Below are 25,000 nucleotides of genomic sequence, written 5' to 3' on the forward strand. Positions count from 1 at the left end.
AGAAAGGACAATTAAATCAGTGCTATCTACTGTATGTAGTGTGTGTGTGTGTGTGGAGAGAGAGAGAGAGAGAGAGAGAGAGAGAGAAACATGTGCATATAATAGCAAAAGTATATATGTATGTATAAGTGTGAGTGAGTGTGTGTGTGTGTGTGTGTGTGTGTGTGTGTGTATATGTGTGTGTGTGTGCCCTTGGGTTGGGCCATTTACAGAAACAAACAAAAACACACAGACACAGACACACACACCCACACACACACAAACGCACCCAAGCATACACAAGCACACAAACACAGACCAACTCAGAGGAAAGAGGTCATAGTGGTTCAGAGAAACCAGAGCAGTGTTTGGTAGTGGCCATAAGGACCAGGCTGCAGAGACACACCACTGCGTCCCTCCCCCAGACATGGTGCTCTGCGTCTGGACACACCACTGCGTCCCTCCCCCAGACATGGTGCTCTGCGTCTGGACACACCACTGCGTCCCTCCCCCAGACATGGTGCTCTGCGTCTGGACACACCACTGCGTCCCTCCCCCAGACATGGTGCTCTAAGGCTGGGCACACCACTGTTTTTCTCCCCCAGACATGGTGCTCTGTGCCTGGGCACACCACTGCTTTTCTCCCCCAGGCATGGTGCTCTAAGGCTGGGCACAACACTGCTTTTCTCCCCCAGACATGGTGCTCTGCGCCTGGGCACACCACGGCTTTTCTCCCTCAGGCATGGTGGTCTAAGGCTGGGCACACCACCAGGTGGCTGCAGCTCTGCGGTGGCCAGATTGCTGTGGTTGAGGCTCCAGTCCTCCAGGAGGAGGACCTGTCAAGAAGACGTCTGACAGAGGTGGGCGGTACAAACTCAACACACAGACACAGAGTTTCTTGTTTCTTCTACTTTACTATCATTTTGTCATATTTAACTGTACACTAAGGAATGCTGATTGAATGCTGTTTGTCCCAGAGATGCATGGATGCTGGCTGTGCAAACACCAATGCACATTTGCCTCAGACAAAGTTACTTCAACTGAGGCAAATGTTGTTTGATAAAATGATTTCCATCATAAGAGGTAATCATATCCATACCTGAGCTGTAGCTTGCCAATGAAAACAACCCTGCTTGAGCAGATCAAGTGGAACAACACTACCCTGAGTACCTGAGGATTCTTCAATGGGACAATGACACGATGGCTGGCGCTCTTGAGAGAGGCCAAATGTTAGCTGCAGAGGCAGCGCTGGCACCGGTCTGCTTTGTTGGCCTGGAGTGTCCTTAACGAGCAACACAAGGGGATGAGGAGGCCCAAACGGCCGTGGAGAGCCACTCTCTGGACACTCGAGCGATGTGTGGAGGAGACCGCAGCTGCAGCGAGGCCGGGCCAGGCAAGAACGCAGGATGGCAGACACACACACACACACACAACACTCACACACGCACACACACACACACACACCAGGGATTAAAGTGAAAAAAAAAAAAACGTTTGAACTTTTTTCAGGCCATAAGTCATACATTGTTCATATCTATCTATAGAGATAGCACCCCTTTTGCGGTTGCGACCTATTGATTTTTAATGTACAAAAAGATGCAAACAGCAAAGGGAGTATTCAACTTATTCACTATTATGTAGCCTCGTTTTAGCCGCCAATGGCCGCCATGTGAATAAGGCGAATTGAGAGTGTTTTTGATTGAGATTGAGTTTTCCTGATGAACAAAACAATATTTCAGTACCATCCCTGACCATTGCTGACAAGCCATTGCTGTTCTTTTCTACTGCAGCAATATTGTAGAAGGGCTTTAACTTAAACTCTTATTTAATTACTTCAGGCCAAAAGGGGAGATTTTTTTCTTTTCTTGTTAATATGCAATTCAACACCAAGTAAAAATATATAAAATCAAGTTTGCAAGACTTCCCATTTCCTCATCAAAGTAACGAATCAGAACATTCGAGATATTGTTCATATTTCCATTTGTTGCTTCATCCGCATTTAATGAAAACGTGGTAATTTTGAGTTTTACAGACAACTCAGATTTCCAATGAGCAGCAATACTGTGTTCTGCGCATGCGAGCAGCAATGTCTGCGCATTTGATAACGACAATCTGGAGAGGGTGCTTTTGTCTTTAGCATCAGATTGTATAAGGTTGACAAGAGATTACGATATGGTGAGGGATAGGTCGTGTTTGCGCTATGAAAGAACATGCGTAGCCTACTTTCTGAGCGCAAAAACGGTCAGCCATAGATAAACGTAGCTTGTAGTTCTCCCCCGTTTTCAACAGCCGCCCATCTCCATTTATTTTTTAACTTATGACACCTGTGCCTTCCTTTAGCAACAACGCCATCCATGACAGCTAGTGGCCTTGCCAAATAGACGCACACAAATCATGATGCTAATATGCGAGGTTCTGGTTGGCCTACTGGTCATGGTTTTGTGCTATAAATTAATAATATTTTTTAGCAAAGTTTAAAGTTGACTATTTTAATTGCCGTCGTTAAATGTGAAGGCCTAAGCAAAATAGGCTGCAAGGCTGTCTGTGAGTCACTAACACGACTGACCCCCTTACTCAACAGTTTGCGATGATGACAGTATTATTATTTTATGTTAACACGCTCAGTCAAAACCTTCCGCAAAACCTACCGCAAATTGTGAAAAACATTGTTGTACATGTCATAACAGACGGGATAATAAATTGCATACGGTTTATATTGCGTCGCTTTACACATATTATTAGTTGCATTGATTAAAAACTGTAGGCTAACAATAATACAGTAGGTTACATCGGGTGGCATAGCAGGCTATCTGTTCAAGTCATAGCGACACCCAAAATTAATGACCTGACAAGAGTTCGCAAGAAATTGTCTACATTGATGCACGGAAAGAACACAGCCTACGCCTCTTCTCCGAATTCGCACATAGAGCTCACAATGTATCATATCCAAAAAAGTTAAACGGATTGGCCAACCTCATCAGCTGTCTCGATTGTGTCACTATAATCCAACTTTTAGACTGTTAGTCCTCCAGACGTGTTCTTTTTTTTTAAGCAAACGCCCCAGGTCAATGAGACAAGCGTGTAGCTACAACATAAACAAAGCGAAACTCATGGCTGACTTATCTTCTTGAGCGGTCACTGATTGAGATACTATTAGGTCTTTAAACATTTACCATCACACACATTAATTCATCGGACCTAATATTTGTAGTTGCTTTACAAAAAAGGAAAAGAAAAGGTGATAGTCCCCCACCCTCCTATTTTTTTCCCTCATCAGATCTGCATCAATCTCAAATATGGCATTTCTAAAATCAAATTGACGGAAATCCGTCGTACGACGGAGAACTTTAATCCTTGCACACACACACACACACCACTCACACACGCACACACACACACAGACAACACATACACAACACTCACACACACACACACACACACACACACACACACACACGTCTGTGTTAAGTGCCGAGGCCATACTCACTGGCGCTAAATGGCTGAATTTACAGAGGACAGGAACAGAAACATACCATTCTATTCCAGGCCACATCCCTAACATGTTAGCGCTCTCTCTCTCTCTCTCTTTCTCTATCTCTCTCCCTCCCTTCCTCTCTCTCTATCTCTCTCCCTCTCTCTCTCTTTATCTCTCTCTCCCTCCCTCCTTCTCTCTCTTTTCTCTATCATTCTCTCTCTCTCTTTCATTCTCTCTATCTCTCTCCCTCCCTCTCTTTCATTCTCTGTATCTCTCTTTCTCCCTCCCCCCTCTCTCTATCTCTCCCTCCCACCCTCCCTCCCTCCTCATTCTCTCTATCTTTCTCTCTCTCTCTCTCCCTCCCTCCCTCTCTCACTTCCTCCCTTCAAGGACACAGTAATAAAATTAGAGGGGCTTTCAGAAAAGGCATGACAGATAAGGCTAATTTGGGAAGCTGGTCACTGGAAATGAATTTGAGTGTATGTCTGAGTTTGTGTGTGTGTGTGTGTGTGTGTGTGTGTGTGTGTGTGTGCGCGTGTGTGTTTGAGTGGGCACCAGGCCTGTTTGTGAGTCTGTGCTGTGTCTCCTGTGGTTGGGTTGCTGAATAGCTCTCTGCTGGGGAGGTAACATCAGCATGGCAGTGGGCGCCCAGAGGTCATTCATTACCCTCAAACTGGCCTGGCTGTGACGTCAGCTATGTTGTGTGTGTGTGTGTGTGTGTGTGTGTGTGTGTGTGTGTGTGTGTGTGTGTGTGTGTGTGTGTGTGTGTGTGTGTGTGTGTGTGTGTCTGGGCGTGTTTTTTTTGTGTGTGTGTGTGTGTGTGTGTGTGTTTTGTGTGTGTGTGTGTGTGTGTGTGTGTGTGTGTGTGTGTGTGTGTGTGTCTGTGTGCATGTGTGTGTATCTGTGTGCGTGTGTGTGTCGTTAGCAGTAATGAGGGGTTAGGCAGAGCAGTGATGAAGAGCACTGCCATAACTCTGACAGCCAAAGCCACAGTGAGAGGGACAGACAGAAAGACAGACAAACAGCTGGACAGAGAGCAGGCAAACAGATTGCTTGGTCACCATCACAAACAACGGCAACTACATCAGCACTATGCCATCTACACGTCAGGTCAAGTATTTATAGAGCACATACAAAACCACAGGAGTTGATCCAACATGCACGGCAAGTCATTTCAGAAATAAAGATATAAATGATTAGAACAACATATCTACTAATACAATCACTACAAGACCAATAACATCAACAACAACAACATCAACAACAACTACAAAAAACAACAACAATAAACTATGACCACCTCAGCAAGAGCAACAGGAGCAGTCCCTCACGGGATCAAAAGTGTATATATATATAGTCAAATGGTGTGGTTTCCCTTGTCACATTAGCTCTCTGTCTTTTCGTGAGCTGCTAATATGGCTGTCAGTGGGAAACATGGCTCAAAAACAGCGGCCCATTAGCGTGAGCTGAGCTTTAATTGGCCTTAGAGTGTGGTTGCAGCGTTAAGGCTGTGGTCGGCACAGCAGGTTGAGCTACGCCACGCTCCACTACAAGTTCCTTAGTCATACCGGCTTCACACATGCAGTGGAGTAGCCTACAGTGTACATCAACACACACACACACACACAAACACACACACACACACACACACACACACACACACACACACACACACACACACACACAAATACACGCTTGAGAAGGGCTTCTCTCGTATTTTCCCAGGAGCGTACCGTGAAGAGTTTCCCCATAAAAAAGGCCTGATGGCGTCCACACTTCACCGCAGATTACGGCCTCTTGGAAAGGCAGACAGGAAAACCACAGGCCATTTGGGTCAGGGGTGATGGATGAGTGCAGAAATGCCGGCTTCGCAAGAAGTAGCCGACTGACATCATACCGAATCTTTATGGGGACGGTGGCCGTCAGGGGCAGTGTTCCAATGGATCAACAGACGCTCGTCATCTGAAACTGATCTGGTACTGACTGGGCTCTACACTGAGCCACACTGGGCCATAACTGGACAGGACTGGACAGGACAAAAAATGGCAAAAAAATGGCTGACCAAATTGCTGTACATTAAGACAAACATACGAAAGAAAGCAAGACTATATCATTCTTAATCTACAGACAAAAACTAAACCAAAAAGGCTTTACATGGGGCCTAGAGATAAAAACAAAATCTCTCCACATTTCCACACCATTCTCCAAGCACAGATTAGAAACAGAATAATGGCTCAATCGGTATAAAAATGACACATATAAACACCTCGATCATAGGCCTAATAAAACTGGCGATCAGATTAGAATTTTAATCGGAATGAAAGGGGTGGTGTATTTCGTTCTTATTCTTATTGAACAGCCATGTATATGGTCGACTATTGTCTTGTCAGCAAAGCAGCAATGAATGTACCCCATGTAAACAGATCTTACACATTTGGCATTCAGAAAAGCTTAATCAGAATGACTAAAGAATTGTCCATGTAAACCCAGCTATTGTGACCATCTTATTTATTATTTATATGGCCTAACCTTATAGACTTTCAACTGAATTCCAGATGCTGACATGCAGTCCCAGGACCCAACGTCACAGTCTAACTACCAACACAGTTTTGGTCAACAGGATCATCACCACGACTACTTTGAATTGAGTAATAAACTCCCGAACAACCGGAACAGTCTCAGTGTGTGTGTGTGTGTGTGTGTAGGAGAAGGTGATAAAAGAAGATGAAAACATAAAGTGAGAGCAGCTGGTGTTTCCTCCTTACATATTACAGCATTAAGTAGCATCCCTGTGTGTGTGTGTGTGTGTGTGTGTGTGTGTGTGTGTGTGTGTGTGTGTGTGTGTGTGTGTGTGTGTGAGTGTGAGTGTGTGTAGCCAGCGGGTCCCTCTCTTCGGGTGTGTTAATTATCCGCCCCTCTGTAAGGCTAACGATGCGACCGGCTTAATGAATTACAGCTCACGCATACCAATGAAGGAGGAGTCCAAGGGAACGCAAATCTACACAGGAAATTTGTTGCACATTTCCATAAATGAGCTCTCTCTCTCTCTCTCTCTCTGTCACACACACACACACACACACACACACACACACACACACACACACACACACACACATACACACACACACAGTTTTTCTTTCTCTTTTTCTCATTATCTCTCGTTTGCTTCCCCGGTACAGGAATTCATTTGCTTTTAATCCAGCGGCCTGCCTTGTGAGTGTTTTATCCTAATCACTTCAGCACCGTCGACTGCATTTGCATTCAGTATTCAACGCCTGGAACGTAAACCTTATCTTACTGTTCAGTACAGACACGCTGACCATAAAAAAAGGCATGTACTGGCCACACCACTAAATCCCTATATTCGCATACATTTTAACCTAAAGATGAACTCATACTGTACATTCACACTGTGTCACACTGTCACTGTGTAACACTAATTTCTTAACGGTCTTCACACACTTTCTTGATGATGATGATGATGAGGTTAATGGTAATTATAATGGTGATGACAATGCTGTTGTTGATGTTGATGATGATGATGACTGATGGATTTGTTTTATCATGCTTCATGTTTGTATTTGATCCGTAGGGCTCAGAGCTAATCTGTGGAGTGCTCTATATAGTGTTATATGCTTGATGGTGTTTTAAGCCCCCAAACATCGTCTTCCAGCCAGCGCTGCGCTGCTACCGTCGACTTAAAGACAATGTTGGGGGCTTAAAACCCCAAGACATGTGTTATATAGTGTAGTGTCTGATAGGCCTCTGGGTGAGGGTAAGGGTCACACACACACACACACACACACACACACACACACACAGACACACACACAGCAGGGTTGTGCACAATTCGAATTGCAATTCTGCTTCCTGTTTGCTACCTCATTTGAAATGCAAGTGAAATTCAAGAATTGAATTGGAATTTAAGAGTCAGTTTCAATTCAATTCTGGAATTTTGCACAAGCCTGACACACATGGGTTGGTGTGATTATGACTAAAATAACATCTCTCTTGTTCCTACATCTCAACATGCCCTCTCTTCCTCCTCCTCCCCTCTGTGTGTGTGTGTGTGTGTGTGTGACAGTGTGTGTGTGTGTGTGTGTGTGTGTGTGTGTGTGTGTGTGTGACAGTGTGTGTGTGAGTGTGCGCCCCCCTGGTGAGCCCCCCTCAGAGGCCTCGTCTGAAGCCAGAGCTGCTTACATAAACAATTAGCTGAGCATGTCTGACTTCTGAGAGGGGGAAAAACATATCTCTTAATGACGCCCGACGTTCTCTCTCTCACACACACACACACACACACACACACACACACACACACACACACACACACACACACACACTTCAAATCTCAACTGAATCTACTTCTACAGCATTACAGCTCAAGCAAGAGGTGAGGTTGTGGGATTGTCTGTCTGTGTGTGTGTGTGTGTGTGTGTGTGTGTGTGTGTGTGTGTGTGTGTGTGGTTGTGTACAATAAAATGTGAATTTGTGTCATAAGAGTTTGTGTTGGTGCATGAGTGTGTGTGTGTGTATGTGTGTGTGCAGCTGCATGACTCCATAAATCCATGGCTTAGTGATGGGATTGCCCAATCCTGAGCCCCACACACAGCCCTTTAAGTGTGTGTGTGTGTGTGTGTGTGTGTGTACCTGCATGGGATCCAGCCTCTAATCGGCCTCATTAGGCGGCGGCGGCAGCGGTGGCGTGTGGTGCGTGGGCATGCCAGATATGCCAGCTATGCAGCGCAGTGTCCGGATCAGGAAGTCTGCCCGGATAAGTCGGCAGTGTAATAACCTGACAGCCTAATCTGATTACCAAAGAGGGGGGGGGGGGGGGTGGGGAGGCGCAAGAAGGGCAGGGGGGGCAAAAGGCATAACAGAGGGAAGGGATGAGGGAGAGTTTAGGAGCCTGGTATGCCAGAGGTATTAGTGACCTACACACAAACATGGGAAGATTTGAAGGCTTGATCTGCACTGTTAAGACACCAAGCTCCACATTCAGTTCAGACTTTTAGATCTTCAGTCACCAGTAAAGTACGGGGGACACACAAGATGGAATAATGAACAGGAAATAGGAATACAGAGAGGAGCATCCTGTCGGGACGCACACACGACTGGAATAATGAACTGCATATAGGGAGCATACTGTCCTGGATCCTGGAGAGCGTCAGACACGCTCAAACTCCCTGCTGTTTGCACAAAAACTAAACTGCATACAGGAATGAAGCAGGCAGCAAAGCAAGTGGTATGGTCGATAGTATACACTCACACACACAGATGCACACACACACACGCAAGCACACATATAGCACATAAAATCAAATAAAAAGATTTGTGCCCGGGAGGTCTCTCTTTGATAAGTTGAACGTGAATGAGGCAGTGACAGATGACACACATTCACACACACACACACACACACACACACACACACACACACAGTGCAAAGCAGTGAACTAAATTTCTAATTCCTCCCAACCCATGAATAAAGAATCCATTCCTCTCTCTCTCCCCCTCTCTCTCTCTCCCCTCTCTCTCTCACTCTCTCCCTCTCTCTCTATCCAGTTCTCCTTCCCTGGCTGTTGTTTTACCCTCTCTGTTCCCCCGGTCTTTATTCATCTATTTATTTACCTCCACGGCCACATTAAGCGTGAGACATGGACATGAAAAGAACAGATATTTCTGACGTGCAACAGAAACAAGCACATAAACTTTTCTCTTTTTGTGTTTTTTTTTTGCGACTGGGGCCATTTCCCAGAGAGAAAGAGAACGCCAGGGAAGAGAGAGGGCCGCACAAAGGCACTGACATCTCAAGAGTGTGTGCACCACTGGGAGAGATGAATGGCTGCCTTACTGTCAGGTGTGCGTGTTCATTTGGAACCCGCTGTGCATGTGTATGAGGAGTCCACGAGAGGAGAGGCAAGGAGGCGGAGGGAAAAAAAAAACGAGTGAGAGAAGAGAGAAGGCTGGAAAGGGACACAGTCGGCTAGATGAGCCTCCTGATGGTTAAGCGTGTGAAAGAGGGTTAGCATTTCACGCTAGCTTGACAGGGGGGAGGGGGTCCAGGGGACAGAAAGAGAGAGAGAGAGAAAGAGAGAACGGGGGAGAGAGAGATTGAAATAGACTGAGAGAGAGAGTGACAGGGGGAGAGAGGGAGAGAAAGAGAGAGACTGGGAGAGAGAGAGTAGATTAGAGAGAGAAAGAGTGACATGGAGAGAGAGAGAGGGGGAGAAAGTAAGAGGGAGAGAGAGAGAATAAAAGCTCTGTGGAGATCCTCAGAGAACAAAATGACAAGTACGGCATTCTGTCGGCCCCGGCAACCTTCCCCATGGGAGGGAGACAGCGCCCCCCGAAGAACAAGAACCGCCGCTGAGCAACATATTTATAACACACACACACACACACACACACACACACACACACACACACACACACACAACGTTGCCATGTCATGTCTTCTGTAAAGCTGCCTCTCAACATGATACTTCTATCGCCATTACCAATGACCAAAGGACCAGGCTCTAAACCTAAAACTGACCAACTGACCATCTGACAAGGTATTAGAGGAGGGCAAGATAAAGAGATGTACAGCTTGGTCAACAGACTGGCAAAGAGTCTTTACACTGACCGAATGACAGAAGAGACGGCAAGGACAGACAGTGTGTGAGGGAGGAGAGAGGAAGAGAGAGAAAGAGAGAGAGAGGGAGGGAGAGAGAGAGAGAAAGAAAGAGAGAGAGAGACTACAGGGGGCTGACTGGCTCCTGCTCCGTGGAAATTGATTAAAGGCAGGCTAATGTGCAGCATTTAGCCACCGCTAACTTCCAGTGTGAGAGCTCTGTAGGATACTGCAGCCCAGCAAGTGTTTCTGACTCTGTGTGTGTGTGTGTGTGTGTGTGTGTGTGTGTGTGTGTGTGTGTGTGTGTGTGTGTGTGTGTGTGTCTGAATTTGACAAAGAAAGCTGATGAGAAAGAGAGAGAGCTGAGGAGAAAGAAAGAGTTGAGGAGAAAGAGAGAGAGTTGAGGAGAAAGAGTATTCAGAGCTGATTGTGTGCCATCTATTCAGCTGCTCTTAGTGCGGAGCCAAAGCACTTTAACTCTGCAGCAGGGTGCAATGTGGGGGTGTGACAGTCTGTCACAGCTACGGAATCAAACACAGCGAACACACACACACACACACACACATTGCACAAACTAACTAACTAACTGCAATAATCTTCACCTTCTTTAAACACTAGTTTGCATCCTACCCATCATTACCTGTGATGTGGATCGCTCTAGTAGTAGGAAAGGTGCAATTATTGTCATATTTTGACAAGTAAACCACTGTCTGTCATCCATGGAAAAACACATGGAGAACAATGAGGCAGCAGAGGTATACATTTCTGTAGATCATGATAGAAGAATAGATTGAATATGCCACCCCCCTCTTTCTCTTTTTTAGTCTGAAAAAAAGTAGTATGGATTGGGAAAGTTTGCAGAGAGAGAGAGAGAGAGAGGGAGAGAGAGAAGTTTGTTTGCAATACACTCTCTTAGGCTGAGACAAACTCTATCTCTCTCTCTTTCACACACACACACACACACACAGACTAGAGGCTTCTGATACCTGCACTTGCTGCTGTTCACTTTAATAGTACGCTGTCTGCTTATCTGCATAATTATCCTCAGACAGCCGTATCTCTAGCACTGACACACACACACACACACACACACACACACACACACACACACACACACACACACACACACACAGAGAGAAACAGAGAGAAACAGACACAGAAACACACACACTCTGTGGAAAACAGTGGATAATACGTCAGAAAATAATGACATCGGAAAACCCTTTTCTCCCCCAGACACCAACATGTACCTGAACATCACACACACACACACACACACACACACACACACACACACACACACACACACACACACATGTTAACACACAGAAAATATATACACGTTCTGAGACGTTTGGATGCAAGCTGACAGCCAGTCACATATTTATATGTGCAGAAACATCAACCCAGTACCCAACCAAAACTATAGCAAACATTTTTGCAATAATTCCCACCAAGTCTTGCCAGGGTGATTATCAAACCTGCCCTGACCTGGCCAGCACCTGGGGTGGAGGCGCACTCCAGATTCACTCCAAAGTCACTCCAGATTCGCTCCAAAGTCACTCTTGAGCCGCTCCAGTGTCGGCTGCTGTCTTTGGCATGATTGACAAGCTGCTCATTAGCGTCAAACAGCGTGCCACCTGCCTCTGCAGCGGGCAAAGTGCAACGGAGCGGGGAGCCAGAAAAAGTTAACTAAAGACAGAGACAGACCGACAGACTTTCACAGGCCTGTAAAAGTTTAACAAATCCTGCTGTCTCTCTCTCTTTCATTTGTCGCTAACAGTCTGATTTAGCTCCACTCAGGCACAGATACATGTTGCTGCTTCAGACACACACACTCCCTCCAGACGAGCGTGCAAGTTTTAATCATCAAACTTCTTAAATGATTGAAAACAAAGAAATAAATAAGTGAAATAATAATTGCAATGCACACACATGCGCACGTGCGCACACACACACACACACACACACTGGAGCTGCAGTCTCTGAGAGACGTGGCTGGCACAGATTCAGAAGATGTGAGGAGAGAGTGAAGGCGTGTGCAGCGCTCATTAGGAGATCCCATATGCTCACGAGAGAGAGAGAGAGAGAGAGAGAGAGAGAGAGAGAGAGAGAGGGAATGCATCATATGATTTGTCGTGCCAATAAAGCATATTTGAATTGAATTGAATTGAGAGGAATCCATTCCCCTACCTATCACACATAAACGCATAAACAGTCCTGTTTACATGCAGTACAAACACACCATCTAGCACACACACCTGTCTCCTAACACACACACACCTGTCTCCTAACACACACCTATCTCCTAACACACACACCTATCTCCTAACGCACACGCCTACCTCCAAACACCTATCTCCTAGCAGTAAATGGAGCAGGACCTAAATACCTATCAGACATGCTTCAACACACCTTCTTGACCTCTCAGGCCTCAGGAGAAAAACCTGTTAGTAAAGCCTGCTGTTAGAACTAAACATGGGGAAGCAGCTTTTAGCTGCTATGCGGTTCAGCTCTGGAACCAACACTTGGATGACATCAAAAAGGCCCCAACTGTAGCCAGTTTTAAATCTAGACTTAAGACCAAACTGTTCTTAGCCTTCTCCTTTATTGGACTGATAGCAGCCCGTGTTTGGCCCTTGCATGTCAGTGCAGATGCTAAACTGCCATTAGATTTCTATGGGCTGGGTGTGCTGAGAGGAGATGGGCACTATGGGCAAATTCAATGAGTTCTGCACATTGTGAGAGTCTGTCTGCTTACTGTAACCAAGATAAGAGAGAGGGACAGAGAGAGAGAGAGGTGGAGATATGGCATAAAAAGAGAGAGGGACAGAGAGAGAAAGAGATGGAGATATGGCATAAAAAGAGAGAGGGACAGAGAAAGAGAAGGAGATATGACATAAAAAAAGAGAGGGACAGAGAGAGAGATGGAGATACAGTATGGCATAAAAAGAGAGAAGGACAGAGAAAGAGATGGAGATATGGCATAACAAGAGAGAGGGACAGAGAGAGATAGATGGAGATATGGCACAACAAGAGATATGACAGAGAGAGATGGGGTGGAGGTATAGAGTGTGCAAGCAAGGGATGAGTGAGAGAGAGAGAACGGGAGAGAGAGAATGTGTGCGTATCAGAGGGGGTGAGTGTAAGATGTGCAAGGAACGGAGGGAGTGAGAGTGAGAGAAATTGATGGAGGGAGAGAGAGAATGGGAGAAAGTGATGGAGGGAGAGAGAGAATGGGAGAAAGTGATAGAGGGAGAGAAAGAATGGGAGAAAGTGATGGAGGGAGAGAGAGAATGAGAGAGTAAAACATCCACACAAGCGCCTGCGCTGCTGAAAGGAGATTATGCTAATGAGGCTAATTCACAGCCTGTCCTACTCCTCCCGTCCTCCTCCTCCTCCTCCTCCCTCTCTCATGTCAGATGGACAGAAGGGTGGATGGGTGACATGTGTCCCCCCCCCCCACACACACACACACACACACACACACACACACACACACACACACACACACACACATACTGAGCACACATTTGTTTGGGATGGTCTCTAATGCCCTAGTGTGTGCTACAGATGTTGCCTCGTTGCCGTTTCATTATCTCATCATCTCATTCATTCTCTGTCTCTCTCTGGCTTGCTCCCCCTTCAGCTCTTTAGCTATAGCCCTCCACAGCGCTACACAAAAGCCCTCACGCTCAGACAGGGCTTAGCATCCCTCTACACCACCATACTTCACATCAGATACTCGCTCTCTCTCTCTCCCTCTGTGTGTGTGTGTGTGGGTGTGTGTGTGTGTCTGTCTCTCTGTGTGTATGTGTCTGTATGTGTGTGTGTGAGAGAGAGAGAAAGGGAATACAGAGCAGTCCTATATCTAGCCTTCTGTCCCTAAGAGAAAAAAAGAAGCTTTCAATCCAATCCCCCCGCTTGTCAATCAGCCCAAGAGCCCCAGTCACACACACGCACACACACAAACACACATATGTATATATACACACATATACACACACACACACAGGTGGACAAGTGAACGATGGATAGAAGAGTAGTGGGGAGAGAGACAGACAGAGGAAGAGAAAGCTTGGGAGAGAGAATTACAAAAACTAGTGTATATGCAGGACATTATGGTGTGTGTTGGAGGAGGAGAGACAGGAAAAACAGAGAGAAAGAATGAAAGAAATAAAGAAAGAAAGAAAGAAAGAAAGAAAGAAAGAAAGAAAGAAGGTTCTCTCCCACTCTTTCCATTAACATTCACACCAGTTACAATCCAGCAAACCAAACAAAAGAAAATGAAGTCATTAATTGGAAAAAGGGAGCGTGGGTAAACCAGGGCAATCAAAATTGTAATGAAAATGCGGCATATCTCATCATCATTGAAAAAATATCATACACCCACCATTATGTTTCAGTAATTTTTCAAACACACACCTTTAAAGGAAAATTCCGGTATTTAGCACTTTGAGTCCCTTTTCTGGTTTGTTTTAGATGAACTAGAGTAGAGTGGTGGACGATTGGTCCTGTCTCGACTTTTCTGACTCGTTTTGAATCGCCTTTGACTACTCAGAGTGGCTGCCAGCAGGCATGCTCAAACATGTCCTAAAACAACCCTTAACGTTTGTTTTCAAAACTGTGCAATTCACCAAGTGGTTAGTGGTGTTTGTAAAATTACTGCAATAAAATTATGCTTATTAAATGCTTTCCCCAAATCACTTTCAAGAGTAATATTATCGGTTATCGTATCGGTATCGGCCACAACAAACCAATAAATATCGGTTATCGTTATCGGCCCTAAAATTCCATCTCGGTGCATCTCTAAAAGTAACACACAAACACACACACACACACACACATACTCTCACATACTCACACGACCACACGGACACACTCACAAACACTCACACACACACACACACACACACACACACACACACACACACACACACACACACACACACACACACACACACACACACACACACACACACACTGTCTCTCACACCTGTGCCAAGGGAGCATGAAAAACACACCACAAAAAGACACGTTAGTGGAAAAGAAAAATACCCTCATCAGCTCCCGACCGCCGCCAGACGCCCCTTCCCTGCCCCCCTACCCACAACAGACGCTCTCAATTCACACCCCTCTCCCCAGTTACGGAAAACCCGCCTATTGTTCTGCGTCCAACGCCGCGCTCTCTGGCCAGACCACCAGGGGAGAAGCAAGAGGCTGGAAAATGGACCCACACTGGAAAAGAAAACAGGTACATGAGGTCGTAAAACAGAAAGAGAGAAGAGAGAGAGAGAGAGAGAGAGAGAGAGAGAGAGAGAGAGAGAGAGAGAGAGAGAGAAAGGAAAACTCCAAGGCTGGGTTTGACTATTTTTTCCTCTAGCCCTCTTAACCGGACCGCCACTGCAGAAACAAGGGGGTGGTGGGAATGGAATGATGGAATGATAAAAGGGAATATTCAGAGATTAAGAGAGAAAAGGAGAGAAGAGAGAGGAGATGAGAAAGGAAGAAAAGAGAGGAGATGAGATGAGCAGGGAGAAGAAGAAAAGAGAAGAGAGTTTCATTTGAATCCCTTCATTTCTCTTACATTTGTTGTGTGGTCAACTGTGCATGTCCCTGAACCCATGCAAAAGTGCAACACACACACACACGCACACAGACACACACGCATGGACACACACACACACATACACACACACACACACACTCACACACGCTGTACCATACGATCGAGACAGTCACGTATGTCTCTGAACCCATGCAAAACCAACTTGAAATTGGACTAATTCCATACAATTGAAGGGTTTCTTTCCTCACAGTTACATGTTAAGATCAGCCTGCACTTGCCCATTTCAAAGCTAGACAGAATATACTGCACTTATAGTGAGTCTCATTTCTGTCATATTCAGCAATGAAGTCAGTGGAGTACCAATCTATTGCGCTGTGACAAGGCAACGAATCTTGAACAACAGCAGAAACGTCTACTGCACAAAAGATGAGGAGCCCTGCTGATTAAGATATGTGTGTGCATGACGGACACACATGCACGTGTGCAAACACTGCAATACACACACACGCGCACGCACAGGCACAGGCACACACACACACAGACACACACACACACACACACACACACACACACACACACTGCACTGCACAGCCTGAGACACTCATGTTGATACGAATCAACGCCTAACCTAATGTATGTAAATGTCATGCAAAGCCATTGCAGCTGATAGGTATGTCATTGCATCAGAATTCCCCCTGAATAATGCAGGCAGTGTGGCCGGAGCGGCTCCACACATGCATATCCATGAAGCGGCCTCCATGCACAGCTCCCACCACACTGCTCCCACTCCTCCACAGCCCGGTCCAGTCTAGTGGGCAGGCTAGAAACGACCCTCACTGCACACGCCGACTGCCTGGACGTCACAGCGTACTGCGTGTAATACTTTATTCTAAATACCACACAACCAAGTATCACATTATCAGCATCATAATTTATCATGCTAAATAAATCATATGAAATAAACATTGTACTTATCATCCTTCTGCATCATTGTCTTTTGGTTGTCTCTTGTTGTGCGCTACCAGATGTGGTGCTGATGCAGATGTGGCAGAGTTTGCTTGAATGTACAACAGTAATCTTGCACACACTGTCCTTCCGCAAACATCTGAGTTCATGCAGTGGTAATTACTCAGGTGTTAACTTCAGGTTTGGATTGGAGGGTCTGAATCATCAGGACCCAGGTTCAGGGGTCATCCCATACCTCAGCGCTAGCATACTGTGTTTTATGGACATTATGTATCTCTTATAGAGTGTGTATTTTACACATATATTGTGTCATGTCTGTAAGTAATAAGTCCATTTTCTATATGTGCACTGTCTATTATGTCTGCATTGTACTGTACTTTATATTGATTAATGTACTGCACTAGAGAGACCACAGAAGGAGGTAAGTCCCTTGCGTGTGGCAACCTACTTGTGCCAGTACAGCACAATTCTGATTCTGATTCAGAGAGAGGTCTTCAATAAAAAAAAAAAATATATATATAGTCATTATATCCCAACTGAATCAGTAGCCTGATGCATTTGCTAGCATCACTAACAGAATGCACCTGACAGAAGCCAAGTATACACTCCCCAGGTTCAGTAAGGTTAACGTTTAGACGCGGTCCTCTAAGGCCCCACAGCACCGGCCGGGCGTTGAGAATGCAGCCTTCATGGAGTCCACATGGCTCCAAGCTCTTCGATGACAGGCATGTGTTTTTCCAACATCTCAAGACAGTCATACACACACACGCACAACACCGCGTCTGGTCTGCAGTCCTTCAGTCTGGCTCGACTGCACCTAGCCAGTGTCCACAGTTTTTGTGTTTAGTGCCACGGGTCTCTGAAGTCTGTTTTCAGAAGGAGGCAATTAGTTATTTCAGCGTGGTCATTCGGGGATATCTGCCAAGCGACATCCGTCACAGAGGACTAAAACGTGCTCTCTGTGGCACACTGCGGTCGGTATTAGTATGCGAATGTACACTTGGAAAGTTCCCACCGCCCCTGTCTGGCCCGGTCTGCTACAGTAGCCTTTCTTTCACTGACGGGCTGACTGACCGGCGAGCGGGCTTTCTTTTCAAACACCCAGAACCCCCCTCTCCACCTCACCGCCCACTTTGACCGCCGTTTGCCGTCTCAAAATCCCCCTCTCTCTCTCTCTCTCTCTCTCTCTCTCTCTCTCTCTCTCTCTCTCTCTCTCTCTCTCTCTCTCTCTCTCTCTCTCTCTCCAATCTATCACCCCTCCCCAACTCCTCTCTCTTTCACCCTGTCATCCTGTCTTCTCTTCTGCTCTCTCTCCTCTGTCTTCTCTTCTGCTCTCTCTCTATTCTCTCTTCTTTTCTCTCTCTCCACTAACACCCTGTCTTCTCTTCTGCTCTCTCTCTATTCTCTCTTCTTTTCTCTCTCTCCACTAACACCCTGTCTTCTCTTCTGCTCTCTCTCTTTCCACTCTGTATTTCTTCCCTTTCACTCCATTATCTGTATCTGCCTCTCTCTCTCTCTCTCTCCATCAGAAGCCATCTTCCCTCTCTCTCTCTCTCTCTCTCTCCTCCTTTCTCTCTCTGTCTGTCCGTCAGATGCTTTTGTCGTGGTCCACATTGTGGCGCTGGCCGTTTCTGGGAGGCGTATGGCACCTCCGAGGCTTTTCTCCTCTGCCCTCCTCTGTTCTAGGCTTTTCTTTGGGCTCAGAGCGATCTCTGCCGCCCCACGCCACACAAAGGAGGCCCGCTGGGAGTTTCCTGTCAAAAGAAAAGGGGAAGAGCCGCTCTCCACTGACTGTCTCTCCATGTGCCCCCCTTCCTCCCTCTGTCTCTCTCTCTCTCTATCTCTCTCCCTCTCTCTCTTTCTCGATCCCTCTCTCTCTTTTCCCCTCTTTCTGCTTATGAATTATACAACAGCGGAAAAGCTCAGCACTGGACTCCCCCTCTCCCAGTGCAAAGGCACAGTTGAAAAGAACCGGGCAAAAAAAAAAATAAACAAACAGAAAAATACCTGACACTTCAGCACACAAACACAGATCCAAAAATCCATACAATCATGCCATGGGAGGCCAGCTAAGGTAATTAAGGTTTATGACGTTAAATGTATTCTCCGTTTTCCATTGTCCATAGTTATATGTACTTGGTAGTCCCACTTTCTCTCTCTCTCTCTCTCTCTCTCTCTCTCTTCGTGTGGATTAGAATTCTATCTATTCTATTTGGGTTTAGAGCGTTCTTCACAAAGAGAGTGATTTCAATATGAATGCCACGCCTGGGAAGACATGGAGGATAGTGGGCCAACTATCCTCGTCGGCAACATGACAGCAGGAACTACACACACACACACACACACACACACAGTTCAACATTTGGATATAAACATACTCCTTGACTACTCAAAGAGAACTGAAATCACAGCGGCTCAGAGGACTGAGAACTGTAGAGTGAAGGTTCTCTTAACAGCTTTAATTCAACTGTCAGAACAGCAGTGCCACCAACTACTACACAGGGGAGAATATACATAGTCAGAGAGAGGGAGAGAGAGAGAGAGAGAGAGAGAGATGCTGTGGAAGTACGCGGTATGAGTTGTAAAGTGGTTCCCCTCTTCCATACTCATCCTCCAACACCATTAGGTCATTTTCTCATTCTACTTCACACCTTTCATCCTCAATAGGCTCAATCTAAGCAGCCATGCAGCTAACACCACCCCACCCCACCACCCCTCCACACCCCACCTCTGCTCTTATCAAAGCAGCCCCCCCACACCTCATTCAAGCTCTTACACACTCATTTAACTTCTTTCTTTCCCCTTCCTTTCTGCCTGTCTTTCTTCTCGGCAGATTCTTGCATACTGCTGTAATGACCAATTCCTACTCAGTGACCCTGTCCAGTGTTGCCCCCTCTCTCCTCGTCCCTCTCTGCCGGGCTGAGTGGTTGGAGAGAGGGCAGAGGTCTATGGAGCGCCCCGTCGTTCAAACAACCCGCGCCGTCACAAATCTCCAAATCTCTCAGTGCACCTGCCTGTAATTTGGCTCTAATCCTCCTTTCAGAAATCCCCCCCCCCCCCCTCCCCGCCACCCCATCGCACACACACACACACACACACACACACACGCAGACTCTCTATTACGGCCATAACAACAGGGCTCGTCATCGCACCCAACTCTTCCTAATTAAATGCAAATACAAGACCTTCTTCATCCGCCTGATAAATACGACCCCTCTATTCAGCAGTGGGTCAAGCTGCACACACACACACACACACACACACAAAATCCCATTCCCAAGACGTATCAAAGGCTCGTCGGTCTCTCTAGTCCACTTCTGCATTCTTTTACTTAATGGCTAATTTTCACATGCAAATGGGTGCCGGTGTCGAATGCAGTAGAGTCTAATCATTCATTCATTCATTCAGTAACAAAAGCGATGGGCTGCTGATGGCTAACCGACTGAATCCCACTCTGGATTACGACTGAGGGATCGGTGAGGTATAATACTAGGCATGCAGGCAGGTTGTGCAATATCAAATCAGGTAAACACAGCCATGGATCAGGAGTGTGTGTCGGTGTCCACACAAGAGAAAAGGTACTTGGACAGTTGAGTATGTGCGTGCATGTGTGATTGTGCATCTGCATGTGTTTCTATGTACGTGTAAGTGCGAGAGTGTTTGCGTGTGTGTGTGTGTGTATTACTATTGAAAAAATATACTGTATACATGATTGTATAATAACATGCATATATGCATATGTGTGTGTGTGTATGTGTGTTTATGTGTTTGGCAGGTCTGTTGTTGGCACAGCAGCAGTTGGCACGGCAACCTACCTCCGGCGGTGCGGGGGTGGGGTGGGGTGGTGAGGAGAGCTGGCGGTCAGTGCTTGGCGCCCGAGGAGACTTTGCTCTGGCTGGAGGTCCTCCCGCACACCTGGATGCTGTCGCCCGCCTCCGGCTGCAGCTTCACCGTCGCCACGGTGAAGATAGAACACACTGCAGGGGAACACAAGCACCAGACATGCATGTGTGGGGCTGTGAAGATAACACACTAAGACAATACACAGACACAGCAGAGAGAAAGAGCTACAGAGAGACAGAGAGAGAGAGAGAGAGAGAGAGAGAGAGAGAGAGATACAGAGAGATACAGAGAGAGAGAGAGAGAGAGAGAGAGAGAGCAAAAGAGAAGGAAAGAAGGATATTTGGAGAGAGAAGTACTTGATTTCAAGCTGGCGTACCAGATAAAGAAAGAAATACATATAGCTGGACTATAGATTTTGCTATATGTATGATTTTTTTGAGAGTGTAAGTATGTAAGCACATCCAATGTTTTGTGCCTGCAGCAAGTCGAAATGTGTGGATGTGTGTTTTATATGCTCTTCCAAAATACGGATCTTGAACTCAAGAAACTACAGTACACATACACACACACACACACACACACACACACACACACACACACACACACACACACACACACACACACACATACTGCCAAGTTCATTGGTCATCTTGGCCTCTCTCGCAGCCAGAATCTACATCTCGTATTCACACAAAGCTGATATGAGACTGCATGGAGCCAGAGAGCTGGTCTCAATGTCGCCTCCAGGTTGTCACTGTACTCGGAACATCAACACGCACGCACGCACGCACACACACAGTTTTCCCCTGACTAACACACCCAGTCTTTAGTGAGTGTAAATCCTGTATTGTGGCCTTAAGTCTGCTATTGTTTTAATAAGCCCTGAATAAAGCTGGCTGATTATGCTCATCCCTTTCTTTCCTGCCTTCCCCACTAATCACACCCACTCCCTGCCAGCAGGATACCCTGGCACCTGGGATGGCAGACATGTGTGTGCATGTGTGCGTGTATGTGTGCGTGTGTGTGTGTGTGTGTGTGTGTGTGGGTGTGTTGGTGTGTGTGTGTGTATGTGTATATGTGTGTGTTATAGGAATGTAAATTTGCACAGTATTAGAGGTTCCATGTTTGCGATCTGCAAGTTTATAAAGGGTTTTTGTATTGTAGTGTGGCATGACGTGTGTGCATGTGTGCGTGTAAAGTGTGTGTGTGTGTGTGTGTGTGTGTGTGTGTGTGTGTGTGTGTGACACAGAGAGAGAGAGAGAAAGAGATAAGGAATAGTCAAAGTAGATACAGTTATGTATTAGAGACATATGACACAGATATGTATTTGAGACACACTGTGTGTGTGTGTGTGTGTGTGTGTGTGTGTGTGTGTGTGTGTGTGTGTGTGTGTGTGTGTGTGCATGTGACACAGAGAGAGAGAGAGAAAGAGATAAGGAATAGTCAAAGTAGATACAGTTATGTATTAGAGACATATGACACAGATATGTATTTGAGACACACTGTGTGTGTGTGTGTGTGTGTGTGTGTGTGTGTGTGTGTGTGTGTGTGTGTGTGTGTGTGTGTGTGTGTGTGCATGTGTGTGTGTGTGACACAGAGAGAGAGAGAGAAAGAGATAAGGAATAGTCAAAGTAGATACAGTTATGTATTAGAGACATATGACACAGATATGTATTTGAGACACACTGTGTGTGTGTGTGTGTGTGTGTGTGTGTGTGTGTGTGTGTGTGTGTGTGTGTGTGTGTGTGCATGTGTGTGTGTGACACAGAGAGAGAGAGAGAGAGAGAGAATAGGAATAGTAGATACAGATATGTATGAGACACACTGTGTGTGTGTGTGTGTATGTGTGTGTGTATGTGTATGTGTGAGAGAGAGAGAGAGAGAGAGAGAGAGAGAGAGAGAGAAGGAATAGTCAAAGTAGATAGAGTTATGTATTTGAGACATATGACACAGATATGTATTTGAGACACACTGTGTGTGTGTGTGTGTGTGTGTCACATGATGCCAGTCACGCTCTGATTTGATGAGGCTTATCAGCCTTGTTTCATTACTATTCTGAGCTCAGGGAACTCCTGATGAGATATAAATGACACAGTGGCTATGAATAAGTCACCATTGACTGACCCCAATTATGAATGATCTCCTGTGCCAGTGACCAGCGCCTCTCTCTGCTCTCTCCCTCACATCCCCTCCAAGTGGAACAATACAACTCCTTTACCCTCCATAGAAAAGCTTAGCGTCCAATGACTGCTTGAGGTAAAAGAGACTGAAGTGTGACACATGCATGAAAACTCACACATACAAATACTTACACAGGCACACATGCATACACAGACAGAAACACACCCACACACCCACACCCACCCACACACACACACACACACACACACACACACACACACACACACACACACACACACACACATACAAATACACATAGTGATGAACACACTTGTCCATAGCATGCACACATATACAAACACACACACATACACATATACAAGCACACACACACACACACACAAAGCTCCCCCCACAGTGTAGTCCCACCCCCTGTTTCAGCTAGTGCAAACAACCTGCAGTGTGCTGATAAAAGGATTAATAGAGCAGAGAAAAAAAATCATAATCTGCAAAATTAAAAATGTTAATTCTGCTATTAAAATGACTTGCTATTGCTTGTTTTCTCATAGTGTTTCTCTACACAGGTCGACTTAGCCTGGCAACACTGAAGCTCTCATTATTCACACACCAGAATTCTGGCTTGGGCTAAACTTGCTTTTGTTGCTATCAGGGCTGACAATGGATGTGAGCCTTGTATGATAAGCCTGTTACGTCATCCAATCGCTATATAAGATGGCATTGAAACATGTAAGTGATAAATAAGCAGACAACCCAATCTTTAAATAGGCTTACAGTATTATATCGGCTATAAACAACTAAATAGGGCAAACAACTTAATCTAAGAAACCTTAAATTCCTCCCCAGAGAAACCCATGATTCAAGTTCAAGTGCACACAGAAGACTAAAGTTCATTTCATCATGACATTTCATCTCGGGATGAATTTTTTAAGTTATCAGTATTCCATTTCACACACACACACACACACACACACACACACACACACACACACACACACACACACACACACACACACACACACACACATTTTCAATGATTCAACCGATGCATAAAACAAAGAAACACAATCCCTGTTCTGATGCCTCAGTGCGTGTTTGTCAAGCACGGGTGTGATATTTACAGCGGGGTCAGATTGCTTCATCACTGGAGAGGTTGATGGGAAAAAGGCAGGCAATTTGGCGATAATTCTTAGCACATCCAGCCCTCAATGTCAGCTTCAGCTTTAACGGTGATGGGTACACCAGACAACATGCTAACACAGCTAACTAACTCTCTCTCTCTTTCCCTCTCTCCCTCTAAAACTTTCTCCCCTTCTCTTTCTCCAACCCCCCATTCTCTCTCTCTCTTTCCCTGAAGGCATCATAGACAGAAGTCTTAGTTAGCAGTGCTAGTCACTGCTAACTAGACCGAACAGTGATGGCCAGCACAGGCCTGTGAGCGCTAGCAGCGTGCTCAGCATGACACAGAGACTATGAGCGCGACGCAGCAAGAGGCACACAGAACAGAGTCTAAAAAGGGGAGTTTGGAACAGGCCGCGGGACTTAATGGAGATTTTAATGGTAGATGATTACAAGAGACACGCCACTAGTGGAGGTCTGACGCAAGACAGACAAAAAGAGGGGAGCCAGACTGAGCAGGGAGAAGGAGAGGATGAACAAGGAGGCAGAGTGAGTGAGAGGAGAAAGAGAACATAGGGAGAAAAAGAGAAAAGAGGGGAAAGAGAGAGAGAGAGAGAGAGAGAGAGAGAGAGATAGTATACACATAGAGGTGATACTATACACATCATAGTGCAATGGCAATATTTTAGAGCCATGCCCTTTGAATTTGAATTTGAATGTCTAATAATTAAACCAGTGAAAATTGCACAGCTGATATTAGTCTCTGGACAAACATTTTCCACAAACTTTTCCAGGAAAAAATACCTTTTTAAAATAACATCCTGCAACATACAACATCCTACAACATCCACTACCATGGGAACCCTATCAGTACAGAGAACAAAGCGAAAAGATAGATAGATAAACACATAGAGAGAGAGAGAGGAAGAAACATAGAGAGAGAGACAGAGAGAGAGAGTGAGAGAGAGAGAGAGAGAGAGCTCAGAGAGAGAGAGAGAGAGAGCTCAGAGAGAGATTACACGCTCTATCTGCAGTTAAATGCTGGCTCCTTCTCGGTGAGCTCACATGCTTCTAATAAATGGCCTTCATGCGCACATCTCCCACAGCCACTCCTAGACCACCTGGAAAAGCGCTGCACCCTATGCATCAACCACAACACACGTCAACACAGAGCAAGGGAAATACCACAGCCTTAGTGTGTGTGTGTGTGTGTATGTGTGTGTGTGTGTGTGTGTGTGTGACCTTTTCAGGATTATTACAGTAATGTGTGTGACCTTTTCAGGATTATTACAGTAATGTG

General features: G+C 45.8%; 1 protein-coding gene across 1 annotated transcript in view; it reads right to left on the reverse strand.

The window, feature by feature from the left end:
* Positions 1 to 25,000, reverse strand: part of cdk14 (cyclin-dependent kinase 14) — a 163,208-nt gene that overhangs the window by 17,290 nt on the left and 120,918 nt on the right. Inside the window, exon 13 of the mRNA XM_048261921.1 lies at positions 20,415 to 20,576. Within this exon, the coding sequence (XP_048117878.1) occupies positions 20,461 to 20,576 (116 nt within the window). The 3' untranslated portion in view covers positions 20,415 to 20,460. The remainder of the gene's footprint in view (positions 1 to 20,414; positions 20,577 to 25,000) is intronic.

The sequence above is a fragment of the Alosa alosa genome, chromosome 13 (genome assembly GCF_017589495.1).
Source record: "Alosa alosa isolate M-15738 ecotype Scorff River chromosome 13, AALO_Geno_1.1, whole genome shotgun sequence".
NCBI lineage: Eukaryota > Metazoa > Chordata > Actinopteri > Clupeiformes > Clupeidae > Alosa > Alosa alosa.